We start from the raw sequence: 22,978 nt of genomic DNA, 5'->3' as shown, positions 1-22,978 counted from the left end.
ATTTACCTTTCATAGAGGGAAGGGGGAAGCAGAGATGGTGCAGTGGTGAGAGCACTCACCTCTTTGTGGTTGGTTCTCTTCCTTGCCCCGAGATGTTCTTCTTCTCTAGGTGGTCTGGTATTCCCCGTTGCTCTGGAACCAACATTCAATTACAAATTCTAATTTAGTCCGGAATCTGAAGGTTACCAACTTATTTATTATTTATTTATTTATTTCATTTCAATATGTGTTATTTTTAAAGTGCTGTGATCAAAATTTTAACTTTCCTTTTGTCTTCTGCATTTGAAAGTATAGGAAGAAAGTAGTACCTATGCCAAATTTCAAATTGTAATTCGAACGGAAAGTTTGATTATTACAAGCGTCATTTTCACATTCATTTTGCCACCATCTGATTACTCAATTCAAAAATGTCCGCGAACCACACGAAGATTTGGGACGAGTACTGAGAATGTGACGCCAACTTATCTGTTTACTTTAAAGAGAATCATCTCCATTGTCTTCAAAACTACCACTCGCGTTAGAACTGAAATCAGAGCCATATTCGGTAGAATTAGGGAAAGAACTTGAGCATTTTGAACGCCTTTTTTTTTGGCAGGTTCTTAGATGAGCTTCTCTGACGTCTACAGCCAGGGTCCGTTACTTGAAGAAGTGGGTTGATGATAAAATTAGCTGATACTGACAGAGAAAACCCATACGAGGCAATAAAATAAGGGAGAAAACGTATAGAATGTTTTTGCTTCTTCTGTGTGTACACTTATGTAATTTCTTGTCCTAAATATAAGATTAACTTTGTATTAATGTCGTGGGAACTTTGACTTTTGAAATGTTCGTCGGTCCCAAGGTTTAAATCCTTGCAAAATTAGAGGCACAAATTGAATCATTTGAAATGATGAGGCCCCATCTTTTAAAACTGTCACCGAACTAATTGCATGCTCTCTTGATAACTTCTTCGCGTTGTCAAGTTTCAGTGGAAACTTTGTCTGCTCGCAATCTTCTTCTCTTCTAAGTTTAATACCAGGCCTCCAAATGCCCAAAAAAATTAAGAACATTTTAGCCCACTTCCATCAGACAAGACGAACATTGCAAAGGACAACAGGTAGCATGAATATGTGAATGACCAGTTGTGCACGCAACTTAAGCGGAGCTTCTTTCTAAGGGGGAGGGGGGCAAGCATGGAAATGAAGGTCGGCCGATTTTGCTCAAAATTGGCATACATACATACTGTGACGCCTTGTGCAATATACCAACGTTTCAGCTTCAATTACCTTATTTGGGCTGAGTTCTAGATAACAGCCTTGTGGGGGTCCCCTGATGCTGATTTTTAGTTCAATTTTGATCACTTTTCGTTACTTCGCTAACAATACTAGAATATTATTCAGTCAAACCAAGAGTTTGTCAGCTCAACTCTTGAACTTTCTTTAGCTAAATTCAGTATGGGGCACAGGAATATTGATGTTAAACAAGTCAGTAATCTAAAGTTGTGGCTCTTATCGGGATATAACGACAAACCGGAAATATCCCAACTTTAAGTCCGATTATCTTTGACGCCCACTTTTGAAGTAACAAAATTCCAACATAGTCGTAAAGTGTGTCCCTAACTATTTGACAATCAAGATGAAAGCACTAAGGTTAAGCCTTTTTCACTTTACAGCTATGCTAAGAAGATACTGATAAAACCACTTCCGGTCACATTCCGCTTTCTGTACTAGTACTAAAAGGATGCTCAACACAAATGTGCCAGTAAATACACAATGACCCAGCATTATCTAAGTTTATTGCAGATTAATTAGTTTTCAAGTCCATCAACTAAAATTTGCATCCAAACTTAAAGAAGCAATGCCTGTTTTAAGCTATTCTTAAAACAAACGTAACCGCATTGAGTGCGGCACGAAACCATATATTCTACTATTCTGGACACTTAAAGCTTACATTGAGTTTCGAGAGGTGTCATATATACTCTTGTAAGCATCCTTTGTCCCTTGATGAAAATCAATTTGAAACAAATCTAAAGTTTTGATGGTATTTTAAAAGCAATAGTTACTTATCTTGCTGTTCCTCCAAACGGCCATCTATTCTGCATAACATGGGAGAAAAGTTTTTGCCCCTCTAGTTGGTGCCTATTCAGCTGTGAGATTTGTCCCTGCATGCGTGACCTGCCATGGTGTGAAAATTCGTTCATTCGTCCTCTTTTATTTACTTCCTCATCGAATTCCAACAAGGCATCGTTGCCATATTGTGACTTTTCTTTGGATCCAGATTTATAAAAAAAAAACCATAGTATTTTCTATAACTGTACGGCAGAATGTGTACAAATTTCTTTCCATTTTTGTTATTTCCTGTTGTTTATGGCCTTGAAAATTAATAAAACTGCAATAGACTTAGATAATGCTGGGCATCCTTTTAGTGGTACGCAAACAGGAATGTGACCGGAAGTAGCTTTTTCGGTATCTTCTTAGTATAGTTGTAAACCAGACCCGCTTTGCTCATTACACAACAAGTCAGTTTATAGCCTTCGTTTAGATCTATAGCAGAACTAACACGGTTCAGTTATGACACTGACAGTTGTTATTCTCCTAAAACCTGCCGAACTGTTTGCCTCGACTCGCTTCGGCTTAATCAAGATATAAGTAAGTAGCGATATGACGATCACACTGTCATTAGATGTGTTCCTGCTGTTACCAGCTGTTTTAATACTCAAGTTATATTTTGTCTCGAAGTTAACACAAAATCGCTATTGCAACGATTTCTCGCCGACACTTCCTAACCAATGGTTACTCCTAGAGGATTTACTCAACACTTAACGGCTCCTGCCATTGAAATAGACAACGAGTTTCTCTGAGCCCTGTCCATGTCCGCCATATTGAATTAATACCGATGACCGACAATGGGCAGGCCAACGAGCAGAGCCTATGAGACCAGGGTGTACAGCGAGCTGATCGACAAAGTTGGCGGACAACAAATGATTTCGTAAATGAAACGACAATTTACAGAGATTTCATAATGCCCTGCTTATGACAATTTACAGAGATTTTATAATGCCCTGCTTATGACAATTAACAGAGATTTCATAATGCCCTGCTTATGACAATTTACAGAGATTTCATAATGACCTGCTTACGACAATTTACAGAGATTTTATGCGCCAGTTTACAGAGAATTTGAATTGAAATGTCAGTGCTACTTTTTATAGACATTTTAGACGTTAAAGAAAATCACTGTAAAAGTAAGATTTACAAGCATTCTTCGCAGATTTCATTTAGTCTGTAAATTTCCCATTTTTACTTCAGTTAAATTTTACAGACTTTTTATAGATATTCTAGAAAGAGGACATTGAGAAAACTGTATGAAATGTCTGCAAAAAAGATTTTACAAACATTTTGCATTCGATAAGTAAAAGTAGGCAGAATTTAATTCTTGTAAAAAGTCTGTAAATTCTACATTTACAAACATTTCATCAAGTCTGTAAATGGTCCAGATTTTCCAGTGAAAAAGGCTTAACCTTAGTATTTTCCTCTTGAGTGTCATCCAGTTAGGGCTACAGTTTACGACTATAATTTGTAATTATATCATATAAATGTAATGAGCCTTATCACGGCTTTCGACGCCATTTTGACGAGTAGGCAAACAGGCTTGAAATAACAGTGTTTGTATTGAAATCTGATGTCAAATAGTTTTCATAAAACATCGCTTCTGAAAGATTCATGAATTGGAAACTTTTGGCACTTGGAAAAGGATTTTAAGGAAAAAAGTTGGAGGGATAAAGCTGTGACAGAAAGCGTCCAGTCGTGTTTTGAACTTTCCATACATTTCCCTGTATTTTTTTTTTTTTCGGCGACCTATTTTTCAGTTCACGGCTGGTTAGCTATCGCACAAATGTATGGAAAGCTCAAAACACGACTGGACGCTTTCTGTCACAGCTACTTCCCTCCAATTTTTTTCTTAAAATCTTTTTCCTAGTGCCAAAAGTTTCAAATTCATGACTTTTTCAGAAGCGATGTTTTATGAAAAATTTTTGACATCGGATTTCCATACGAGCACTCTTACTCCTCACAGGACGAACTTGAAAAAGCTGGCCAATTTTTTCACGTTGCAATCCATTTCCATCCTAGCCATCCCCAGTAAAATATAATTAATACTAGTTTCTGTGCATTATTAGGGTTATTGTTAAAAAAACTGAACCATTATTTTGACGATTCCATCGATTCAGATATGTTTTTTGGCCATTCAAAGTGGCACAAAAAATCGGTGACACTGCCCCTTTAAGATTGCTGACGTGTTTAACAGAAATATTCCTGTGGGCCATAAGTTTTTCTAAAGAAAGTTCAAGAGTTGAGCTAACAAACACTGACTCTTCATTTGAGTGAACAATATTCTAGAAATGTTAAATTTTTCTTAAGAAAAACAAGCTTTTTTGGGCAGGAAAATAATTCAACCAGTGCAAATTTCCCGTTTGCATAGAGACAGATAATTTTTCCGAGTTTCTCCCCAGTCCCACTCTCCGTTTATACACTCGCTCCAGACGCATTCGTTGACAGACCAACCAAAAAATACGATTGTTTTGCGGTCTATGGATTAACAGAAAACCTGTTTACTCTCTACACACAAGACCAAGTCAAAGTTGTCCAAAAAAACTTGTTTGGCCGCAACCAGCGTTAATTTGAATTCACATTGACGCCGAAAGGCACTGCAAGACTGGGGAAAATGAAATTACTGTCACGGGTTATCATTTACGACAAATGAACCTTAGGCTGCCTTTCATCTAAGCAGTCATTTCTAGAGCCTCAAAAGACGTTTTGATAAGAGTGTTTACATCCGAAATTTCCCCTCGAAGAAACATCAAAGGGACGGAAACTCCATCCATATTTAATCTTTTTTTGTTGTTTTGTTTTGTTTTGTTTTGTTTTTGTTTTTTTTGTTTTTTTGGATTCAAGTTTACTCGTGCTCTTGCTCGGCTCAAGCACCCATATCTTGGTCAATATCACAGCAAAAAGCAATCAAACTTCGTAGCTCCTTTAAAATTTATCTGTAGAAATTTCCTGTCGTGTTATTGTTCGCTTAACCCATACTTCCATGGCAACTACATTTTTTGACATCCATGCTTTTTTTTTCGAAAGATTTAATTTTCTACTGAAACTTTTCATGTAAACCGTCGCACTTTTCATTTTTCTAACGCTTAACGTTTCTTTGTTCGCTTCGCTTTCATACCGTGAGTCAATTTCGAATTATGTATTGTAAGGCTTTAAAATCCAAAAAATTCTTCGGCGATATAACGTCATTATCCTATCTCGTACAACCTCGTTTTTGCATTTTTTTATATTTTCTGAAATACTCCGACTAAAAATAGAGATCAAATTTTCTTGATTGACATTTCCCTTTAAATCATGCCGTGTAAATTAACACATCTGTCAGATTTAACGCCTGACAAAATTTGTCCTGCTCCTAGGCAGGACGACGGCGTCTTTGAAGTTTGCCAAGCCTTGACAAAATTTGGTGGATCTAAAAATCACCGGGTGCACTTGTCTCAGGGAATCGGTGACAGATTTTTTCGCAAAATAAACAAAAATTTGCCCAGTGAGTCAAGGCCCTTATTCTCTACAGATTGAATAAGATTATTCTGATGCGTCATGAAAAAAATTTCCTCGTTTTTTGTTTTCACTAATTAGTTTACGACCCTGGAATTTCTGAAAAACTGAAAAAAACATAAGTTATCTCAGATTTTTTTGGAAAAATCTCCATTCTTGCACTAAATGATTGTCAAATTATTCTCTACAGATTGAACAAGAATATCCTGATGCGCCGTGAGTAGTCTAGGGGGGATGTTTTAGTCCGGATTTTCGAGGGGGAATCTCATTTACTTGAGGGGGCATACATTAACGCCGATGACGTCACCGCCTATTGTCTTGATCTCTCATTATAGGATGACGTCATATTTTATTTTAGCCTGACCAACAGGTTATGAACTGGTTTGACAGGTTTATCAATGATGTCATGCTCTTTTTTTAACTTATGGCAGTCATGGGCGGTATTACCGGTTTGACAGGTTTTTGAAGTTAGTTTTGGATACATGACATCATATAGTACATACATACATACTTTATTGTATAGCTCCTCTTTGGAGGCCCTTCCGCCATACGTGAAAATAAAAATAATAATAATGAAAACTATTTACATTTGGATGATAATATAGAGAGAAAGAAAAAAAATACGATAAGCTCCAGGATCTACAATTTCTAAGCTAAAAAATCTGTATTCGGAAGTCTGTTTAGAAAAAACAAAAAGGAAAAACAAATACGCGCGACACCCACGCGTGTGTCTAAGAAAAATAAAGGCACATAACTACAAATGGCCCGTTTATCTCCTTTTGTCCCTTTTGCTGTGGTTTTGGCCTTTCAGGCCTGTGTTTGGCCTTTTCTGACACTCTATATAACCTGACTTTTACCGAAAACTCGGAGATAATGAAAAATATTTGTCGTTTGTGTTTCTCGCCTAAATTAACTAAGCACCTTTCCCGCCTAATGACTAAAAAAGATTCGTTTCAGGTTGAGCTTTGTTGAGGATTAAAGAGTTAATACAGTCTTTTGTTGTCTTTGTCTATTACAGCGCTCGGATTAAGAATGTTCCGGTTCATAAATTCCTTGCTCCTAAATTGTGCTTCTTAAAACACACACACAGATTTTGCAATATGTATATCACATTAAAGTCGGTTATGTTTGATATTGATGGCTGTCCACCTTTACTTACGTTAACAAGGGTCAATGCGCTTTTGGCCTTCCGATCAGAGACTTAAGGTTGCGGTTGCGGTGGTGGAGGTTTTCCCCGAGGAGAAGGAGGAGGAGGAGGAAAATGAGGAGGAGGAGGAGGAGGAGGCGGAGTAAGAGGAGGAGGAGGAAGAGGCAAGGTCAGCAAAAACAGAAATACACCTTTTGCGTTCATTTTGTTGAAGGAACCTTTTGGGGGAGGATTAGCTGGGTTCACTTCAACAAAGATCCAACAGCTTTTTCAGTTGCTCTTCTTTATTACTCTGACAAGAGTTCAGCTTACTCTGCTCAACAATCACTTCTCTCTAAAACTAGATGGCACCCATTTTTATACTGACTCGACAACCATCTGCTCAACGTAAACTAAATCTTACGCAAGCCTTCTGTGATTGGCTGCAGAGAACTTATTTGCATCCGTGCCTTCGATCTATTAGTCAAGTCAAAGACATCTTTCTAGAGAAATATCACCATGAAACTTGAGTTGTCCAGTCAATACAAAACAGGGAGACCAATATAAAAATTACAAGGTTCAGACTTATACAATCAGGTTTCACAAAGATAATCTGAAAAACACTAAAAGTTGTTGTTTAAAAATCGAACAAGAAGTCGATTCGTTGAAGGTGTTAGCCTTCTTCATCGAAGATGATTGGTTAAAAGTTTCCATAAATTAAATGAGTACGTGGTCAACAAAATCGAAAGCTCGAATTATACATTCAGTACGTGGCTAATAGCAGAACAACAACAATGGATATTTATCTTCACAATCACCCTAAGACCATAGTATTTACTTTCAAAAACACCCTAAAATAACAGCCATTATTATTTAGATATATTTATCTTTAAAATGAACATCAATTACCATGAATTCAGTAAAAGAACCTAAGAAAATCTACCAAAATTGACTAAAAATAAGAACAGTAACAATTTCCTGGAATAAACTGTCGAAAGGTCAATTTGAGGAAAAACTTATAAAAAGTAAGGTAAACAAGGTGTTATCTTTTGTAGAAAACTTAATTGAAAATATCTTTACGATCACAAGTGGAAACATACAGCTGTTCATACCGAATTCATGACAGGAGGATTTATACATTAATCACACATTAAGAACATCTAAGTCGAACTACAAGGTATTATTTCTAGAGAGCTGCATAACGAGTCAACTGGTCTTTTCCTGATATTCCTCAAACCAAAATATAATTTGTAATTAGTCCAAACACCAAATAAAATTCCTTTAACTATTTTAACCCCAAATAATAGCGTTGTAAATATTTTTCATCATTGTCAATTTTTATCATCTAACAATTTATAGAAAATATTCGTTCGTGTCAATAGGTGTTTTGTTAAGGTGAACATATAACCAAAAATAAACTTCAGTTACGCGAAAGAAACCTCCAAGAACGACATTTGCATATGTATTAACATTCAAAAGCATCAACAGGGCTCCTTTTGGCATTCATTTCCAGAAATTGCATCAACGCCAATAGGCTACCAATTGCATCATTGGAAAATCATTTTTCTAGAAAATAAACTCATTAACGGATAAGTACTAACAATCTATTGCATCTTTATACAACCATTTCAATGAGGGTAACATTTTTTTAGTGCAAAAAGACAAGCACAAGTGTCATCATAACATTCAACTATTTGAAAAGAAAATTGAAATTCGCTGTTTGAATTATCCTTAATTTTCTTGCCGCCAATTAGACATCGTGGTAAAAACGTTTACAGATAACGATACCGCTGTCCACATTAAGTTGCCGTAATGGAACTAATATATTCCCTTAAAAAAGCAACTACAATTAAATCAGACATAACCCGTTCTGAGGTATAGGAACAGATGACTTTTATAAACATACGAAAGCAAACTCGGCGATTCGGATATAGAGTTGAGAGTTACCTTAATTCCTTCAAAATCTCTGGTAGTTAAACAATTTTATATTTTTTTTATTCTCTATTTAAAGGCAATAAAGTTCTTTTCAGGTCTCTCAAGAAATGTGCGTTGTTTAATAGCAAGCATTTAGTAGTCGCGTGTTTTGATTGTGTTTTAATTGATTATTTCTATGAACTTAAGCCGTCTATTGTTTACGATAAGTTAATTGGCTTTTTCCGTAGAGTTTTTATGCAAATGTAGGATTTGGTTTAAGTCACTGCTTAATTAGTAGCTAACGGACCGTGAAGAGAGGCTGCACAAGAACTTTAAAAGTCTCTGATCGGAAGGCCAAAAGCGCATTGACCCTTGTTAACGTAAGTAAAGGTGGACAGCCATCAATATCAAACATAACCGACTTTAATGTGATATACATATTGCAAAATCTGTGTGTGTGTTTTAAGAAGCACAATTTAGGAGCAAGGAATTTATGAACCGGAACATTCTTAATCCGAACGCTGTAATAGACAAAGACAACAAAAGACTGTATTAACTCTTTAATCCTCAACAAAGCTCAACCTGAAACGAATCTTTTTTAGTCATTAGGCGGGAAAGGTGCTTAGTTAATTTAGGCGAGAAACACAAACGACAAATATTTTTCATTATCTCCGAGTTTTCGGTAAAAGTCAGGTTATATAGAGTGTCAGAAAAGGCCAAACACAGGCCTGAAAGGCCAAAACCACAGCAAAAGGGACAAAAGGAGATAAACGGGCCATTTGTAGTTATGTGCCTTTATTTTTCTTAGACACACGCGTGGGTGTCGCGCGTATTTGTTTTTTTTTTTTTGTTGTTGTTTTTTCTAAACAGACTTCCCAATGCAGATTTTTTAGCTTAGAAATTGTAGATCCTGGAGCTTATCGTATTTTTTTTTCTTTCTCTCTATATTATCATCCAAATGTAAATAGTTTTCATTATTATTATTTTTATTTTCACGTATGGCGGAAGGGCCTCCAAAGAGGAGCTATACAATAAAGTATGTATGTATGTACTATATGATGTCATGTATCCAAAACTAACTTCAAAAACCTGTCAAACCGGTAATACCGCCCATGACTGCCATAAGTTAAAAAAAAGAGCATGACATCATTGATAAACCTGTCAAACCAGTTCATAACCTGTTGGTCAGGCTAAAATAAAATATGACGTCATCCTATAATGAGAGATCAAGACAATAGGCGGTGACGTCATCGGCGTTAATGTATGCCCCCTCAAGTAAATGAGATTCCCCCTCGAAAATCCGGACTAAAACATCCCCCCTAGACTACTGCCGTGAACAAAACATTTTCGCGTATTTTTCCCACTAATTGAATTTAAAACTCATTCACTGCACATGCCCGAAAGTTAACGACTGAACCAACTTTCAACCAAGTGAAACTGCAACATTGCTATAACTTGTTCATTGTGCATGCGCTCATTCACGAGTTAATAACGACACGAAGAACAGATAATGCATTAGTCAATTTCAGAAGTGCCAACACTGCTCCCCTCGTACATTAGCGGGGCATTTTCCGTCTCAGAGGATGGGGGGGGGGGGACATTAGTCTACCTTCAAAGCATTTGACTGTCTCGTCATTTGCTTTTCACAGCACTGTTCCTTCCTTTCAATGAGAGGTTCATCGACAAAGACGGTAAACTTTTCTAAAGAGTACAAGATAAGATCGTAAATCCACACAACGAACGATCACTGGAGCAATATTGAGAAAGAAGCTGAAGACTTCTTTGAGACTCGATTAGAATGTAGGTATGCCCTGAAACTACGAATTCAACTTATTTTTATAGCTGTACCGGTCGGACATTTGAACAGCTCGTTTGTCCAAGACGTGGGGCATTTGCTGGTTTGTTTTCAAAAAATGCTAATGGCCCGAGGAGGGGGAGGTGAGGGCACTGCTGGGAATGTTTGATCCATAATACTTACTTATAGGAAATAGGTTAATTCGCCCACACAAAATTGAAGAAGTTCAAAGAATCATGAAGTAGTCGATTTATTCTTTATGTTTTACTAGTAACTGAAATTTCTTGTTATATCTTCTAAATTTCCTCAAGGAAGAAAGAGAGAAACCATGGAGTGAAGGATTCTACTTTATAGGGTACTCAAGTACCAATCTCGTTCCCAGAGACTCTGAGAATGAGGGTGCTTACGTACGCGTCAAAACAGCACGAAAACGAAAAGTAAAGCTCCCCAAATACCACGTGAGCGACTTGCTAGCAAAACTTGCTTCCGGCTTGCACTGTGCACGACCATGCACGACCAGAATCTGAGGTTCTCTGTAAAATGTCTACTGAATCACTTTTACACACAATTCACTTCTTTCAGTCTACAGTTTTAAGCCATTTTGTTGGTAAAACCTATAAAACCCATCATTATCTTCACAACCACCGTACTGTTTGCGAAGTACACGTCGTTATGGCGAACATGAAGTAATTAGGTGCGCAAAGTTGTGTGGGATTCCTGATTAATAAAGCGTGGCGGAGTCAATTCGGTTGCATGTTATTTGCATGTAATAATCCTACTAAATCGGTTTCAATACGACGTTGGAATACAACAATTGGGGACGAGGATCAAGTGTTGTTGAATTATATGGCCGCACCAGTAAAAATAGAAGACCAGCTGTCAAGTATAAAATGTTCGACCTCCATGGCGATCCTTCAAATGTTGGAAGGCGAGGGCGGAGATGGATGGAAAGTTTTTGCCTGTATGTGGATAGTAAGGGCCTAATAATTCAAGTAGATCAGGCCGACAACAAAGCACAACGAAGAACTTTACTCCTTCATTCGGCTAGGGAAGATGTTTAGGAAATCTTCTAAACCTAAGATCACTGATGGAGTAGCAGAATACCAGAAAGCCGAAAAAGCCTTGAGCGACTATTTCATTCCCAAGGTAAATTCAAAATACCAGAATCATGTCGTCCGTAGTATGGAGCAGCAAGATGGCGAAACCGTTGCTCAATTCGTGACAAGATTAAAACAAGTGGTAAAAGATTGTGGTTATGAATTTATGGCGACCAATCCGATAATCAGATAAGATATCAAGTCTTTCAGCGGTGTAAGTCACACGAATTGAGACGCAAATTGTTAGAGAAAGGTGAGAACTTAACCTTGGCGCTTTTACTTATCACAGCAGCAACTCACGAAGCAGTCCAATGCCAGTTGGAAAGTATGGAGGGTGGTAAACACATTGTGAATTCGATACGCGACTCACGTCAAGAGGCCCAGCAACAAAAACTAAGTGATGGATTCAACCAAGGGATCAAAACAAGCATGTTACAGATATGTAACTGTAGAATATTTCGTGCGCGATCCTAATAGCCCTGCTAGAGGAAGGACTTGCAAGAAATGTGGAGGAGCTGACAACTTCGCCCATCAAATAAATGTAAAACGAAATCATCAAAACCTGCCAAACCCAGCCATAGTTGGAAGTCGAATGATCGAAAGAAGAAAGTCGGGTATGTGCAATACGTAGGTGAGGGACGACAAGGAAGATGAGTATGCACTCATAGGAAATCATTGTCACAACCCGAAAAAGTAAAAGTGTCTATTGGTGGCGTTCTAGATGATATGGTGATAGATTCAGGAGCGGGCAATTATGTTTTTATTGCGGGAAAAAAACTTGTGGTCAAACCTTTTAAAAGAAAGAAAAGATTGAGTGTGTGTCTAAGAAAAATAGTAAGAAGCTTTATCCTCATGGTAGTAAACAGCCACTAGAAGTCCTTGGAACGTTCTCAGCACGTTCACTTCACAGCACTTCTCAGCATTTAGAACCAGCAAATTACAATGCTCGATTTATCCCAGATTTTGCTACATTCGCTGAAACATTACGCAGATTTGAATTTGGAGGTGAGCAGAGGAAGGCATTCACTGAGCTTAAGAGAAGGCTGCCAAGTCCGAAAATTCTTGGATATTTGGACAACGATGCCAAGACTCTAATCGCAGCAGATGCAAGTCCAGTAGTCCAGATGCAAGTTAGAGTGCATGTAAATTTATCATTTTTTCCAGTATAGGTCTAGGCGCAGTCCTCATCATGAAGAGCAACAAGGAGTGAAGGGAATCATCAGCTACGCAAGTAAGAGCCTAAGCGACGTGGAAAAACGTTATTCACAGACAGAGAAAGAAGCCTTAGCAATTGTTTGGGTATTGAGCGCTCCCATGTGTACCTGTACGGAACAGAATTTGAACTGTACACAGACCACAAGCCGCTATAAACGATTTACGCTAGCAGATCAAAGCCATGTGCACGAATTGAACGGTGGATCCTGACATTGCAACTATACAAGTTCAAAGTAAAGCACTTCCAGGAGAGCAGAGCATTGACTATCCGTTATCCCGTTTCTCTCAAGCCGAGGGACCTGCAAAACCATCATTAGCACACAAAATTTCAGATGACGTTATCAAATTTGTAGCGGTAACTGCTACTCCTAAAGCTATAAAGGTGAAGAGTTTGTTGAGTTACGTATATAAACAATGGAAATTGGAAAGGAGACAAGCTCAAGCAGTAGTACTACCTGCAAGCGGCGAGCTGTGTGTTATCGGGGATTTTATCCTTAAAGGGACCCGGATTGTGATACCAAGGAAGATGAGACCTCAAGTATTGGTTCTTGCTCATAGAGGACATCCCGGAATTTTCAGTATGAAGCAAAGATTGCGACCAATAGTACGGGTGACCTGGAATGAACAGAAAAGCTGAAAGATTATGCAACGCCTGTCAGCTTGTAAGCAGTCCAGTCAACCCAAAACCGATCACATCAACCCCTCTACCGAGCGGCCCATGGCAAGACGAGGTAATTGACCTGTTAGGTCCACTACTTTCAGGAGACTCAGTGTTAGTCCTGGTAGATTACTTCAGCAGATTCTGTAAGATTGAAATAATGCGGTCCACAACATCCGAGAAGATTATTGAATGTTTGGAGGAGACTTTCACAACCCATGGTTTGCCACTGTCAGTGATCAGTGGTAATGGGCCACAGTTCCGTTCCGATGCGTTTGAGCGATACGTAGAAGATTGCGGCGTAGAACGCAGGAAGGCCACTCCTTTATGGCCCCAAGCCAATGGATAGGTGGACAGACAGAACAGATCTCTTTTGAAGAGGATGAGAATAGCACAAGCTGAAAGAAAAGAATGGAAGAAGGAATTGGGCAAATATCTGGTGGCATATAGGACGAGCCGTCATACTACCACGGGAGTGAGCCCGGCTGAACTGTTGTTTGGAAGAAAGATGTGAATAAAACCGCCAGAATTGAGGGAGGAAGTGATAGCAACTGAGATGCGAGACAGAGACAGTGGAAAGAAAACAAAAGCAAAGACGTATACAGACAACAAGAGGAATACTAAACCCTCAGACGCCAGTCCAGGTGACAAACTGCTGGTAAAACAAGAACGGCAGAACAAGTTGTCTAACCAAAACAGGAAACAGCGTTATTATTAAGTCACCGGAAGGCGTTCAACGTAAACGGAACACCACCCATGTAAAGACGTACGAGGAATTACCATTGGGGATCGGAAGGACGAGAAGATGCTACTGCCTGTTGACATTGCCCCAACAGAACCTGAGCAGAACAACGAATGGCCAAAAGCCCTATATTGTTAAGACCAACTCGGATAAGGAAGTTGCCAGTGAAGCCGGTTTAAAGACTTTGTTATAACGAGACTGTTTTTACTGTTTAAATGTTGACTGCGTAGACTAAAGGTGAGTGCAACAACCGGAAAGGGGCCCTCAATTTATAATAAGAGTAATAGGAAGAATAATCGTAATCTAGATCTGCTTTTCTGAAGAGTAGAGACACGGCAAACTAGTGCGACAAATCCACGTTGTTTCAAGAAACAAAAATCTCGTTACTAGTTCCACGTGTGCAGGCTTGCTTTTACCAAAACGGTCTTCGTTCTATTTTTTGTGAAGCGTTTTGGAGCTTCTGTATCCCTTCCCAAAAAATGAATTCCAGCAGCTCTGAAACTAGTGTCTTATAGAAAGGGTTTACGCACTGAATTAAATTGAGCTTATTGATACTGCAAATTCTTAATTCTGCAGTCATTTCGTAATTTGGACCATTCTGCAAAATGGACATATTCACCACTCATGGTAAGCAAGGCATGTTCCTGAGACTAACCTCTTGTGGAAATTTAAACGTTTCGTAGTCATGCTGTCTTTCAAAATATGGAACCCGCTGAGGTTAAAGGGAGGAATGAGTTTGAGGAATGGCAGGTGGCATGACGCGCGGAATGACATTATCCGAAATACGATTTATGCGGGCAATAAATTAACTGAAGGGCGCGTCATGTTTTCGCGCCAATTTTATAAGAGCAGCCGCCTTTTGGATGCTGAGGACTCTACCGAGCCGAGACAAATAGCCAACAAATCGAGGATTAGATCGTATGCTCGCTGTTTAGGAAGAAGTGAGGGAGAAGAAATCGATGAAAAGCGATTATAGTTTTCGAATTCAAGGAACTATGAGTAAATCCATGGTAAATTAAATTTCATGTTCACTTTTCTCCTTGCGACTTCGTTTGACAAATGAACGTGGCAGCGTGTAATCTTATCAGGACAAACGATAAACAGGAGGCAAAATAATAAATTAACATTTACAGTCTTTTTATCTTCTTTTAAACCCTCGGTAAAGGATCAATTTTCATACCCTGTATGCTCGATGATTTCATTCATCATGAGCGGGAAAATTGGCGCTGACTAATATTGAGATGGTCTTCAGGAACAACAATTTGACCAAAATGTATTTGTGATAAGAATAATTTCACGACCTTTTACACAACCTGTCGATAATAAGACATCATACTCGTCATCTGCTGTTTTGTCCTAGAGCTTTTTCGCTTTTAAATCTGAAGTTAGTCTTGGAGATCTGGCACTGAAAGACCTAAAAGACCGATATGTTTAGTTCGAGAACAAATAACTAACTGACATATCATGTATTATATAGAAGAAAGATCCTCGCAGTTATCTACGCAACCAGACTGTTGCGAAAAAGACCTGAAAAAAATCAGGCTTGTATTACAGCCTGTAATTTATTAATCGCCATATTGAATAGCTAGCTAGCCCAGCAAATCAACAGTATACAGTAGTTCGACGAAACTGAAAGGTGAGAAAAAGTAGAACATATTTTTTCCATGAGTTAATTACAAATCGTTTATATATATTCGTTACATTGTGTAGCCGTTTAGTGTTCACAGAGTCCAAACGACCGAGTTTATATTTAAAATCTCTCACACAATAGTTTTGGCCTTGGAAATGTTATTTTTGCAGTCTGCTGTTACTTTTTATCCCAAATACTCGCTGCCACGTTCTCAGTTGTCAACTAGATATTTAATTTATTAAAAGTTCCTTGAATGCGAAAACTAGCCGATACAGTATTAATAAAATTCCTCACCCTCACTTCTTCCCAACCAGCGATCAGACATGTTCTATCCCAGGCCTTAATTTTCTAATCCTCGGTCTGTTGTTTAGTTGTTTATTATTCGGCAAGAGTCCGCAACATCGAATTGAAAAAAAAACTCAGCTAGTTTTACAGCTGCTCTTATAAAATTGGCGCGAAAACAGGACGCGCTCTTCAGTTGATATATTTCATTAAGTTACTCCGCATATCTCATATTTCGCATAATTATGCCATTCCACACGTCATGCCACATGCCACTCCACAAATTCGTTCCCACTTTTACACTCACCGGAAGGTACCAACAAGCGAGCTCCGTTAGTTTAGTATTACCACTCGCTCATCAGTGGAAAAGAGGACGTTACGGTTTCGACGTCCTAGTGTGTCAGGAGAACTAAATAAAAGCTGCAAATCGAAAGGACACTTTTGGTCACGACATTTGAGTCTTCTGGTGCAGTAATGCAGTGCTGAACACTTTAAGTGTGATTTCAAAGCGGGCTCGGGCACTTGTTTTGCGCTGGCGAACAGTACAGACTTCTAAGGATAAAATTATCCTCGCCAGATTAAGTCAAAGTTATTTGATAAACTGTAGTTAACTCTAAGAGTGCGAATGTAGTCTCATGATCATTATACCAAGGAAGTCGGTAAATTTTTGTCGAGAATCTTGTCAAAACGTCTCCACAAGGAAACATTTCAAAAAGGTTTTTGCTAATAATTAAAAGCAACCAATCATAGTCATTGGTGTTGTCGAGGTGTCAACTCTTTTAACGAATCGGTGGTGATAACTTTTGTATCGTTCAAAATGTGTGCTAGGTGGCCCTCACTAAGTCCTCTTTTCCCATTATCAAAGAAAGGACCGGACTTGTTATAAATTTACTCCATCACTGATTGTGAGCCTAGTTTGACATTATGGAGTAATTTGCAGTATTCAACAGCAAGTCACAGGAAACAAAGTAACAACATTATTTTAAAGGCTTGCTTATTCTCTTCAAAATGAATTGTCAACAAATTGCTGGCTGGTTTAAAGAAGTTAAATTCGTACGTAGCAAAAAGTGAGTATCCGTGAGACACACAACATCACTACGAAACGGCTTCTTTCGTGTCAATTATATAAAGCTTTAATTGTCATGTTCACACCTCTATCATCGCTGAAACTCGTGGCTTTATAACTGAGTAATATGTTGGGACCGCTTGACAGGTTCAAATGAACTGATTTGACAGGCAAGGAGTGTTTTAGGTTGAGGAGATGTCGAGAAAAATAATATTCTTTGCTAAAGAGACCATTTGCATTTGCGCAGAGTACATCCAACCAGTTTGAAATTGGGAAAATTATCATAGACTTTCAATAGCTAGAGTCACGAGAAAGATGCACGTTTTTCAAAATATCACTGGTATCTTAAAGTTACATCTACAGTGCCACACAGGCGATCTCTTTTCAAACCTTGCCGTTCGGCGCCTTCTCTATCTTAAACTTCGAAAACATTTTCTAGAACATGAAACTTCTTTCTCGACGATCTCTTCTGGTTGTGTGAGCGAAATGGTTCTTGTCAAATGACAATAGCGGAATGATTGTTGTCAAGTGCACGCGTCTCTGTAACCATTTACATTAGCATGACTAGTACTCATTGATCATTCATGAAAACAAGAAAACAATGGAGTCAACTAAGCGCGAATTTCAAAGAAGCTCAGTTGCGCTAAAAAAATGTTATAGGTCGGTAACTTTTTATAAGCAATTCGCAGAACAAGCTGAAGAAAGGTCATCATTAGAATTTCGCTCGTGTTGCGCAGAAGACCCGACAAACGTTGGCGGCACGCGCCTCTACTGTGGAAAGTAAAGTTTGCCCGGGAGTTTGTGTCAATTAATGGCTTGTTGACGATTAAGAGACAAAGACGAGAAAACAATGCACAACGGCCATGAAAGCGTTCAAGTTATACATACACTAGCGGAACTACTGCACTGAAAGTGGTTCGTAACTAAATTCCTCAAGAATCCTGTCCCATTTTTTGAGATTGACATATGTAATCTCCAATTCATATGTTTGCAAAGACATCCTTTCAGCTTAAAATCGAATTGGGGGAGTAACAACGGTAATAGCGCAACAATTGTGTTTTTAAGCAACACGAAAGACGCTTTTGTTCTCTTATACTTTTTAATGACAATTTGATCCTCCTAACAGTTTACTGATATTTCGAACGTAATTGATAGTGGCGTAACTATATACGGTAGTTCTTCGCTGCAGGTAGGCTACTTTCCTCGCACGGGCTTTGGCCTTAAAAGCACCTGGCCTATTGCCGATCATTAAACAAACCAGAAAAAATCCTTATTACTTCTCATAAATTTTCAGCTTCTTGTCCGATGACTGGTTCTTGCTTGTACTTGTTTTGCGCTTTTCCATTTGTATTTTAGAATACAAACCCTAGCCCTTTTAGCGTGCTTCTGAACGTTCCCATTCGCGGGTTTGCGCGAAGAAGGGAAATGATTGAAACGTCGACAGCCCGTGCGTCATGTAACAAATTTTCCCTTCCGTACCCCGGTGAAATTGTCGTTGTTATGAGCGACATTTCCCTTATCCCACCCCTGAGAAGGGTGATATTGTCAAAATCTGGTCATCAACGAAGATTTTGAATCTCGCGGTCGCAAATTATAGAAACAAAAGAGCCTCAAAGCTGCAAACGATAAAAATGCCCATAAAAGGAAGTTAATCCGCTGCCATTGTCTACCAAAAATTAAACGCAAAGTATGATATGCGTATCAACTTTGCCTATTGTTGCCATTGTTGTGGTTGACTTTTTAGAAGACAATAGGGATTTTGTTTCTCATTTTAAGAGACTCTTCAATTGTATGCCGTTCGCGCTTAAATCGTAGACAATCGGCAAATTGTCGGTGATGACATTTTATCACCTAATACGGGTCTAGTAGCGGAAAGTGTTAAGTAGGACACCAAACGACATAGGCTGGGTGAGTAGCTGCATTGTTCCACGGTCGCGCAGTGAACTGATTGTAAGCGCAATGTTTTTTTGTACAGTTCCGTCCTCTTTAAGACTGAAATTGCGTCAGTGAAGTTACCGTCAAGACATCGAGAAACATAAAACAACTCATTTCAACACAATACGTGCCTTTTGATTGAGGTTTCGTTCCTCGGTAATGATACACGTGCATAAGTCATCGAAACCAACCCCTCGACGACCGGTGAGGGTAAAAGGAGGAATGAGTTTGCGGAATGGAATGTGGAAAGACGTGCGAAATGGCATAATTATGCAAAATAAGAATTGCGGAATGACATAATTATGCGAGATACGATTTATGCATAATGACTCACAGAAATACATTTAACTGAAAAAACGCGCCTTTTTTTGGGCGCCAATTTGCAAATACAGCCTTTTTGTAACCATTTCAACCGAAGAATGCATCACAAAAACCCAAACGATGGTATCTTCGAATTCAAACTTTTTTCCTTCGATTCTCATCGCATAGCCGTTGATGCAACATAGCAGCTCGTGGACTTTTATCGTTCGCGAGTGAACACAAGATTTGTAATACATTTGCATTAAAGAGGTTTGTTTATTTACGTAACCTGGTTTCCATTCCACACGAGTCGTCCGCCATTACGGGAGATGTATACAACTCAATCGAAGGCTGGTTAAACTTGACATGTTTCAAGCTTTCACAGCGCCTCGCAGGAAAAAGACGTGAGTAAAGAACCGCCTCTGTTTATTTTTGAAACGATTTATGTCACTTGTCGAGGATTTATCTGGTTATGACGAATGTGTTGTGGTTCGGTCATGCTCATTTCGTTGTTTTCCGTTTTATATTAATCAATTTATCATACACAGCCAAACACACACACACACACACGCAAAAAATAAATTAATAAATGAAAACGAAAACAAAAATTTAACCGCAATCTATACCGCAGAACTCTTTCCCCGTATTTTGACGTGTAGATTTCGGTTTTTTATTTTCGAAGGAAGGATCTTGATGTAACAAATTTTCAACTCCAACATTTTATAAGAAACTATATCTAAGCAATTCGGGAAAGATTTCCGCACAGCCCCATACATTATTTATCTATGCACAACTGTCACACTAACCCACTTACAAAAACGACGAGCGTGAAAACAGAGTGTGTGCCAAATGTATAGATAATTATGCATGGGGCTGTGCAGATATCTTGACGCAACTCGTACTAAAAATACTGTAAGAGACTAATGTCACTTAAAGCCTCGGTAATTAATACCATACCGTAATTCTTATCTACTTTCTTTTCTTTTTCCTTTTTTATTTATTTTAAAAAATCGATATAAGCTTGTATTGTACTGGTTATCCCATACCATGAAATCCCGGTTTTAAGTCCCCCTCCCCTGCTAATAAATCGCCTCGATTTTTGGGCCATCTATTTGTAAACGAAAATTTTATTCCGTGATAAACCCCTACCACTCTTCCACTTATAGTCCCATCTTTGATCTTTATATAAACACGTAACACCCCTTCCCCCCTTGCCCCTAAAAAAGCCGTTGACATTTCCTTTTTACGTATTCCCACCCGTAACCGGAATTTTACGGTATTATGGTCTGTGCCTCATTACAAGAGCCTGTGAAGTTTTCCTAGACTCAACCTATTGTTGACTTTTTTGGTTTCCTTGTTTTATCTGATTGGTGAGTATCACAGGTCTCGCAGAGGTAAACCCATAAATGATTGGATTGCTCAGTAGCTCAACAACAGTAACTCAAGTAGCTCTACAAACATGTAATCTAACCACACTTACACCCCAGGGGAGGGGGGGGACTCTTACATAAAACTGAAGGGACAAGCCGTCAAAAATGTTGAACAGAATGTTCTAAATTGTACCAGACTCTCTTGGCATAGGTGTGGCCCCAATGTAGTTTCCTTAAGGGTTACCAAAACAAAATATTGAAATAATCAAGCAGTTTCCTCATTGCGCAGAACTGAAAAGCTTTCCTTTGAGGTTTTGAAAGCAGAGATTCAGATTTCCATCACAATGGTACAAAACTGCACATTTTCAACCCCTGTCAGGGACAAGCATTTTTACATCGCCTTAAAATTGACCTCCCATTTCCCCTTGGGGTGTAGAGCAATAATAACTAACTGCTCACATGGAGTTAACGTTTGGCAACAACAACAACAACAAGCAAGAGAGGATCAAAAGTATGAATTCTCCATACATGTTCCAATACATACCCAGCTGTTCACTATTTATGACTTTTTTTTTAGGTCAACCATACAACCAGAGTTTTTTTGTTTTTTGTTTACGTACACATAATTTTTTTAAAAATTAATTTTTATGATTCTTGATGACTGACCTAAAAATAAACCAAGGGGAATCGTCATCATTCCAATAAGTCATGTAAGACCATTAGAGGATTAAGCCCACACATATACTTGATCCTCTCTTATGACAACCAAAACTATATCCACCATAACTTTAGCTCGTTATTTTAGTTGTCATAGCAGTTTCCATGTCCACATATATAACGCTTGTAATATGAAAACTCTACAAATAGTATCTTCATTTAACATAAAGTTTGAAGATACTTAAGCATAATATAAACAAGGCTGTTTTCACGCAAAAAAATGAGTTGTTCATGACATAATTAGGGACCGATCGTTTATTACGTCCTAGGGGGTTAAACGAGCTCTTTTTGGGGGATGGGGGGGGGGGGTAATTTTGTACCTTGTACGAAAAGTGAGGGGGGTAAAATTTTAAGGGTACCAACTAAATGTATTTCGCAATCATTCTTCTCATCAATCCTAGAGTTGGTAAAATCGACTAGATACTTCTCCATATCGCTACTATTCTTCAGAGCGACAAAGCTCTTGCACGTAATAGGTTGAGTAATGACATAGACAGGCAAACCGTGTATTTCATCAAGCAGTTTATCTCTGAAGGCTTGTTTCTCTGGGCAAAAAAATTGAACAAAAGACGAATAGAGATGGTAGGCTTCTTCAAAATCTATATAATTATCCACATCCTTGATCCACATCCATACATCAAATGCTCCTGTACTGCTCTCAAACCCCGAGCTGCTTTGACCTTCTGTGTACCTTCTTTTGAGGACCGTGAAGAGTAGACTCCAGCAATAACAAAACATCATTCTAAGGTACGTTCCCTTACTTGAATTTCGCCTAACTTCTGATTGTTTCTCTTGCCAGTTCAGATTTAGAGAGCTAGCGACTTCCGCATGTAACCAAGCGTTGTCACCAGGGGCCTGTTTCTCGAAAGACCCGGTAACTTACTGGGCCCGATAAGTAATTTTGGTGACAAATGTTTCTTAACAGAAGTCAATTGTTGTCGGCTTTGAAAACTAAATTTTAAAATCATGTTATTCTATGAAAACATTGGCCAAGTACCATGTCTGTAATTGTTCTGTAATCGGCGAAAAACGGGCCCAGTAAGTTACCGGGCTTTCGAGAAACAGGCCCCAGGAATTTCTCAACAATTCAACCGCCAGGCCAACCTTAGGGGGGGGGGGGTAAAATTTTCAAACTGTCATTGCAGTGGGGGATAAAACTTTTCTTTGAAAGATTTTTTGGGGGGTAAAGTTTCCATACACTCGATTTTTTAGAAAACCACCCCCCCCCCCCCCTAGGACGTAATAAACGATCGGTCCCTTAGTTATGTAATGTAATTTGAAAACAACTCAACAAACTTATCGTTTTCAAAGCGATGTTGTAATGTTCTTGCTTACAGTTTGTAAAATGTCAAAAAAAAAAATGATTTAATGTGGAACCTTGCCAGTATACAACAGAGATGCATTATCATTTAATTAGGCCAAAATCTAAAAGCAAATTCTAAAAACTGATCGATTTTAGTTTTTATTTGTCTGAGACAGTTCAAGTATCAGACAAAATGGTCAGTAAAATAAGAAGAAAAAAAAGCCGAAAAACCAGTATATAATACTA

At 38.5% G+C, this 22,978-nt stretch overlaps 2 protein-coding genes across 5 annotated transcripts in view; both read left to right on the top strand.

Annotated features, from left to right (window-relative positions):
- Positions 1–798, top strand: part of LOC146459469 (uncharacterized) — a 283,723-nt gene extending 282,925 nt beyond the window's left edge. Inside the window, exon 10 of the mRNA XM_085089392.1 lies at positions 596–798. Coding sequence (XP_084945518.1) covers positions 596–603 — 8 coding nt within the window. The 3' untranslated portion in view covers positions 604–798. The remainder of the gene's footprint in view (positions 1–595) is intronic.
- The window catches only part of LOC146459467 (chymotrypsinogen B-like), a 126,303-nt gene that overhangs the window by 23,939 nt on the left and 79,386 nt on the right, over positions 1–22,978 (top strand). The gene's annotated exons all lie outside the window — the stretch shown is intronic.

Source organism: Pavona decussata, unplaced genomic scaffold (assembly GCF_977016875.1).
Source record: "Pavona decussata unplaced genomic scaffold, jaPavDecu1.1 SCAFFOLD_219, whole genome shotgun sequence".
NCBI classification, from domain to species: Eukaryota; Metazoa; Cnidaria; class Anthozoa; order Scleractinia; family Agariciidae; genus Pavona; species Pavona decussata.
This window is presented reverse-complemented; position numbering and strand designations above follow the sequence as displayed.